This window comes from Musca vetustissima, unplaced genomic scaffold, assembly GCF_032173495.1.
Source record: "Musca vetustissima isolate MV318-11 ecotype Yass unplaced genomic scaffold, APGP_CSIRO_Mvet_v1 utg13392, whole genome shotgun sequence".
NCBI classification, from domain to species: domain Eukaryota; kingdom Metazoa; phylum Arthropoda; class Insecta; order Diptera; family Muscidae; genus Musca; species Musca vetustissima.
The window spans coordinates 53,867-61,387 of NW_026888014.1; the positions used below are offsets into that span (position 1 = coordinate 53,867).

At 32.5% G+C, this 7,521-nt stretch overlaps 1 protein-coding gene across 1 annotated transcript in view; it reads left to right on the plus strand.

Annotated features, from left to right (window-relative positions):
* LOC133335850 (protein furry-like) overlaps positions 1–5,672 on the plus strand; it is a 41,666-nt gene extending 35,994 nt beyond the window's left edge. Inside the window, exons 14-19 of the mRNA XM_061544145.1 lie at positions 258–851; positions 1,112–1,141; positions 2,978–3,949; positions 4,729–4,974; positions 5,042–5,405; positions 5,466–5,672. Coding sequence (XP_061400129.1) covers positions 258–851; positions 1,112–1,141; positions 2,978–3,949; positions 4,729–4,974; positions 5,042–5,405; positions 5,466–5,659 — 2,400 coding nt within the window. The 3' untranslated portion in view covers positions 5,660–5,672. The remainder of the gene's footprint in view (positions 1–257; positions 852–1,111; positions 1,142–2,977; positions 3,950–4,728; positions 4,975–5,041; positions 5,406–5,465) is intronic.
* Positions 5,673–7,521: the final 1,849 nt, after the last annotated feature.

The window sequence follows — 7,521 nt, forward strand, 5'->3', positions numbered from 1 at the left end:
GTGTACCAAATACCCCACGTCTATCCGTTTAACACGAAATTTAACATAGAGTTCGGAAATAAGTCTACAATGACGTATCAAGTTTTATTTTCGTCTATATAAGATTTTATATAACCAAAGTAATATAGCCGTCCCTATCGACTTTCCATCCTCCTTTGATAGTATGTAATACTACCCATATTCAAAGTTACCACCTCATTCGCGTCCTGGTTATTATGCGTTATATATTTATTGACAAATAATTATTATACTTCTAGACTCCCAACTGGAAGGATTCCCTGAAAATACTTAAACTGATCGTTACGCGCAGTTCATCGTTGCAAGTTGTGCCGCCAAGTGAAGGCGGCAGCGTTGGGTTTTCGTTCTCTTTCTATGGTACATATCCGGATTCGGATATGTTCTGTAAAAAGGAACTAGCCGGACGTACTATGGAATTTACATTCGATGTATCGCAAACACCGCTAATCGGTCGTCGCATTCTATTGAAAACTGATGAAAACGCATCGACAGGCGGTGCCAACAATACTAATACAAATAATGCCCCATCTAGTACAACGACCAGCACAAATGCGGCAGTGAGCAGTACAACTGGACAAAATCCAAACAACAAAGGCAATGCCTACAACAACAACAATGGCAATTCACATTTACATCAACAATCTTCAATGCATAACAACAGTAATGTGGGAACACCCAATTCTCCAAGGCGTAGTGCCAGTTTATCGCCAGCCGATACGGCACCATTAAGCGGCTGGAAACGTCCTTGGATGTGTCAAAGTCGTGTCAGAGAGTGTTTGGTGAATTTACTCACAACATGTGGACAACGTGTTGGCTTGCCAAAATCTCCATCGGTAAGTAACATTTGTTTTATTTGATTTTGCATTTTTTGTTTGTTTTTATTTAATTTTAATTTTTACTTTATTTTTAACATAATACCTCTTTCCAATTTTAGAAATACCTTTAGTTGCATGATTTCTGTATTTTCAATGAATTTATATAGAATTTGACGTTAATGATATACCTTTGTATTTTCGCTTAATTTTCTTATTCTACCCCTTCTCCTAAAACCAACCTCCATTACAATCATGTGTACAAAATCCAAAACATTTAGGATGACTTTATAAATTCCATATGCTCAAAGGTAAAAAAAAAAAACATTTTTGTACATTCAAAGTGAAGAGGAAAAAAACATATCAACACAATATCCCTTAACATTATTTTACTTCCGGTATTTTTTTTATGTTCACTTCTTTGTGGCTTATATATAATTTTTTGTTTGCCAAGTGCTTTCCTTCCCATCACTTAAATGCTTTTCAAATGTATTTGCTTGTGTTCGTATTCGTTTGGTTTGGTGTTTTATTTGAAAAAGTAGCTCATTAAGAGAAAAATGCATACGTTTATTCTCCTGTCCCATAAACATTTTTCGTATAGTGTTTTAAAAAAAAGCAATTAAAATATAGTAAAAAAATTTTGTAAATTAAATAAAAAATAAATTTAAAAAATCCACGTTGTCAGCACAACATTGCTTGGAAATTTTGACTTCAGCTCTAAAGTAATGATAATGACGTGCTCATTAAAATACGAAATATATTTTTACATTTCATAAGCAAGCAAATAATTTATAGTATGCAACGAAATAATGGTTATTTTCTAACAGTAATGTTGCCAAATTTAGATTCCTTTAAAATAGATTTTGAAGGCAAATTCGTTTTCGATATATTGATGTGAAACCCATGGTCCAATAATCAGGTCGTGTAATAAGCAAAATGATTTTACCCGAACTGTTAATCGTGTGAAAACGTGAACAAAAATTTTTACAGTTTAAGGGACTTTCTACCAAAAGCCGATATTATCGTTTCTTACTCGACCTGTTTATTGGGCCATGTGAAAACCAGTAAATCTTTGAAAGCTTTACGGACTCTTTTAACAATTTCAACTTAAATCGTGACATGATTGAACGAAATATATAAACCTTAAATGTCATATAATTTTAAAGTACGACAGTTTGTTTATTGTTATCTCTACTACAGACTTGCTTCTTTATTTTAAAGCTTTCAGTGTCAAATAAAAATCTAAAATTTTGTACTTAAAATCATATAAAGGCACAGAGTTTAGAAAAAAAGCAATTCTTATTTTAACCCTCGGACAGTTTTGTCTGTCTTTCACAAAAACAAAGATATCAATTGTAACGGTACATAGGATAAACGAAAAATTGCAAAGTAAGAGAGTAATTTTAAATGTCGAATATATTCGACAAAAACACTGAAAGGGTTAATATTATTTATTATAATTTCAACACTACTAGATTATTTATGTATAATTTATATGAAATTAATATCTACTTTGCATTTTACCCAGAGTCAAAAGACCATTCTTTTTGTACAGTCAAATGTAAAGCCACTAAAAGCTTTGTAATTGTCAAAGGGGCAGACATGCCCCTTTGTTTTAATATTCTTTATTATAATTTTAACAATACTAGATACTCTTCTATAAATTATATGATGATAAAAAATAACTATTTTTAATTTTATCCCAAGTCAAAATACAACTCCTCTCTGCACAGTCAAATGCCAAGCGTATCATTGACACTTGCTTACTTATTATCTCTTGATTATGCTTGCTTCTTTATATTACTATTCTTTTGTTATTATTTCAACACTACTAGATTTTTCTTGTATAAACTCTGTGCATGTTTATATTTCCACTTGTTCTCTTGTGTCTTTTTTCATACTAAAATTTTTCTTTTGCATGCTGAAAAATGTACCAGACTTTAAGTCCTACGCTTCTAACTGGATCTGTAATCACCAGACAAAGCGTAAGCGTTTAAAACTTCAATTGTATTTTGTATAATTCAAAACTGCATATAAATAGCAGAGACAAATATCGATTTGTTATATGTTCGTTAGATATTTTCTAAAGTAAAATATTAAAATGGAATAACAATAAAAATATTTGAAATTTATTTGGCACATTTTAGGTTATATTCAGTCAATCGTCTGATCTAATGGAACGACAATCATCGGCCGCCTCATCGACAGAAGAAACTTCGGGACCACAGGGTGATTTGAGCAGTGGTTCACGTCGTGATGATGGTCAACCCGATTTTACGGTCTTCAAAGATTTCGATTTCTTGGAGTATGAAGATAGTATTGCAGGGGAATCAACTGATAACTTTAACTGGGGCGTACGGCGTCATCAATTGTTTGAAGGTGACGAAGACATACTAACATGTGGTGCAGGTGGAATGGGTGGTGGTGGCACCGGTTCCATTAAGGGCGGCCACTCGTCAGCATTGGAGGATAGTTTCAGCGATAAAACACCCATATTAAGCAAACGTCGGCGACAAACCGCCGATGATTCATCTGACGAGGAAGCCGAATCAGAATCGCCCATTGATGAAGATCATCGTCAGTCGTTTAAGTCTGGTTTCAATGTGGGACCTCCAACCTCATTGAGTTTAAGAGAAAGAAGACGTCGCAATTCGGTATCACGTAGTGATACGAGCGGTTCCAGTGCCGGTGATTTGGGTGACATAACGCCTTGTAATGCCTCACCACATTTGCCGGGCATTATACGTTTTGGAGCCGCCGTACGTGACGAAGCTGAAGAAAATTGGCGCAAACAATTACAGGCTATGCTAATCAATCAACCATCAGCACATACTTCCGAATTGTTGATGCAATTGTATCGTCTCATTAAAGAGTTGACATTTAAAACCATCAGCATTTCAAAAGAAGCAAAGAAATTCTTTACCGGCATCGGTTCCCAATTGGGTAATCGTATTTCGTTATTTACGGATTTGTTGAGTTCCAGGGCAGATCCGCCAAGAGTTTGGTGTAGTGAACATCAAACAACTACGCCAAGGCTATTTGAGACGTTGCGTTTCAATGTCTTGGAAGTGCAAGAACATTTGGAGACATTTTTCGATCGCAAAGATCAAGTGCTGGAGGTGAGTACGGGAAACAATTGTTTTATTTATTCAAAGTTGATACTTTTATATTGAAATCGAAGTATGTACATGTTTATTTGATGTAGTTACATAAATATCGCAATTATTCTAACTTATTCTTGATTTTGAAATTTAAAATAATAGTTATTTTCAATACACACAAATAGTAAAAATTCCAAGGGAAATTAATTTTATAATATTTTGCGAGCAGAGCATCCGATTTCAACCAAACGGTATATTAAAATTTCATCCAATCCTAAATCAAATCCGAATTTGTAAAAGGGTCCAAAGTGTCAAAATATCAGGCGAATGGTAGGTCTGATTTGATTCAATCTTCCCGAATGACAATACATTTACCAAACCCAGATCAGGTCTAAAGGTGGTTGGGGCTGCTATCTGTTTTTTAAAACTTTCAAATTTCATTTGAAGCGAATGGAGGTAATCGATTTGATCCAATAATTTCACATCGTAATATTTTAACAAACCACCTTTAAACCTGAAGATGGGCTCTATGGCCTTCATAAAAAGACATGCACATTATATAAAGAAAAAAAATCCTGTGTGGTCTTACTATTTATACTCTTTGGTACATCCCTCACGAAATGTCACAATTTAAATTTAATATACCACGCACACACATTGTGTACTTATGTGTATAAACAGAGGGATCTGAATCTGTCCGAACATATATGAAACGAATTATGTAGCGAATATTTTTTATTTATTAATTTTTGTACAACATTTTATTTTTTATTCATAACTGTTTCAATTTTTTGCAGTGCCTTGATTCGGTAAAGTCTTCCTGTAAATTATCTCTATTCAGTGAAAATGATGTTGCTGCTTCGGGACTTGATCTAGCCTCAACATCTAATATACCATATATGCCGTTTGATCCAGCATCCACAGAGGTGGTTTTAGATTTGGGTAGAGCCCTGTACAAATTAATGTTTCAACTATTGCTTCTGATCGAATCGAATCATAAAATCAGCTCGAATGTTGTCAATCATTTTAGACAGAATGAAAACGTAAGTAAACAAAGAATTCTCATACACATTTAGATGTTAATTATTTCGTTCGAATTACAACGCACAGGTTCAGGATATATCCGATTTGTATACTCTAGTGAGAGATGCTTTAGTTCGTAGCATAAGTGAAACCGAATTGGAAACATTGGACACTTCCACCTCAACAGAAGGTGAACATACACCCACACCCTCGCCTGGTATTCCCATGTCGCAGGAAGAATTCGAAACAACACTTCACGAACTGATAGATGCTCAGAAATGGTCAGCAGCCATTGCCCATGTTCGTCAATATAAACGTGTTTCACAGATGACAGGATCAAATCTGAATTTGACTATATTTAGCTATACTAATCTGGACAATCGTCTGAAATACGATGAGATGTCAATAATATTGAATGCCTATGCACAAAGCATAATGAAGGATAGGCAAGGTGAGTGCATTATTTTCTATTTAAGGAGATGACAAATATTAATTTCTTCAATATTTTCAGAAGCATTTATTGTCTCAAAATCAGAATCCGAACTATTTGAAGTTTATGCCATATTATCGGAGAATTTGTATCATGTTTCCAGTGCATTGACAACCATGGAAATCAATATGAAAAGCTATACTCAAACTCATGCTTCAAGTTCATCACACGCTTTTCGTGGTGGTGAATCAAGTGACAGAGTTACAAATCTCTAAATTACACAATAATTTTTTTCTATACATAAAAACACAAATACGACAACACTACAACCAATCGTATATGAAATAATACAACAACCATAAAAGAAACGAAATTTGATAACAAAAAAATAAAAAAATGAACAAAATTTTAAATTTAGTTTTAACTACATATTTATCTTTTCGAAAACGTTTATTAAAATTATAACCATTACAAATAATTGTATATTGAGTTTATTTTAACTATAAAAAATATAAACAAATTAATTAGAAAATACATTTTGTTATAACTTTATTGAAATGAAATCATAATAATTATTTTGTTAATCTTTGGGGAATCAGTTTTAGTTTCATTTTCGTTTCGTAGATTTTTTAATATTCGAAATGTTTCCATTATCATTGTTTATATCACTTTTAATAGACATACATACATATATTTATAAATACTATATAACCAATTATTACATCCACACACGTACATATTTTCAAAACAAACAATTGTATTAATGTATTTAAGACAAATACAATATCATGTAAAACGACTAATTTAAATGAATAAAATTCACATCTTATAAAAAAAGAAATTTTATTAGTTTTATAAAGTATGATATGAAAAAACAGGTATGTATTGTATTTTAAGCAGATGTAACAGCAATTGGTCATCGTCCATAACTTGTACAATATATATTACTACAATTTGATCTGGTTCCCTACTGCAAGAATCTACTACGATAAAAATTGCAGATTCTTAAAGTACGTGAACGTGTGAATAATTTTTTCTTCATTAAAAACAAACATTTTAAAAATTTCATATAATCTACATAGGTTAAAAATAATTTTGTATTGTTATTGTCCGCACTATAGGGACTTGGGTGGTTGGCAGGTACAGTGCAATAGGATTCTCCCAATAGAGTCAGTGCGTCCAACACGTACTCGTGAGCAAAATTAAAAAGAGAAATAAAACACAATATGTTTTTAATAAAAGGGTTCGACCAATGCCAAGTATTTATTTGATGGTAAAAAATATTACCTTAAAACACAACGATATGTGTGGTGGCTTACAATAAAGCCTAGGTGTTTCCAACAATATGTTTGTGTAGCCAATCGAAATGTAACAACGAAAGTCAACATGTAATACAAACAGCAATGTTTGTTGACATATAGATGCCTAAAGGTGGCGCAAACTCAAAAATTTAAACAAAAGTCCGTTGAAATCTGTCAGTCTCATACTATTACAAGGATGTAATAATAAGGAGTAGACAGATTTCAACGGCTACGACCTTTCAAATCAAAGGCTAACTATTTAACCATTTTAAATAGCAATTCCTGCTTAAACACTAATATTTCGCCGCAGAATATTTAATCATTTAAATTAATCCCTGAGTTGCTTATACGGTCAATATATTTACCTTTATTTGTTTAATTTCAGTTGAATAGCGGATATGCGTGCAATGTGGATTTTTGTCAATATTTCCACTAATTCATTTGATTAACATGTAAAAAGAATGAATTACTTACCGAAAACTCTACATTACTCTCATTGTTAAGGGCCACATACACTATACATCATGCCGTACAGCATTTATCATAGTATGTGTTAATTTTTGAAAGTTTATTTATGTATATGTGAAAATTTTGAAGAAAATCAAAATTGTTTTGATTTTGAAAATGAAACCCTATCAATCTGGTGAATAATATTCATTTTGAAAGTTGTCAGTAAATAATTTTGTGTACAAAAATAATAAAATTGTGACGGAATAAAAAAACAACTGAATTTACGACTCAAAATCAGTGTTCGCAAAAAAACGGTACACTATCGTAGTGTACCGTACCAGGAACACAAACACTAAAAAATTTTTAGCGTTAGTGTTCCGGTACAC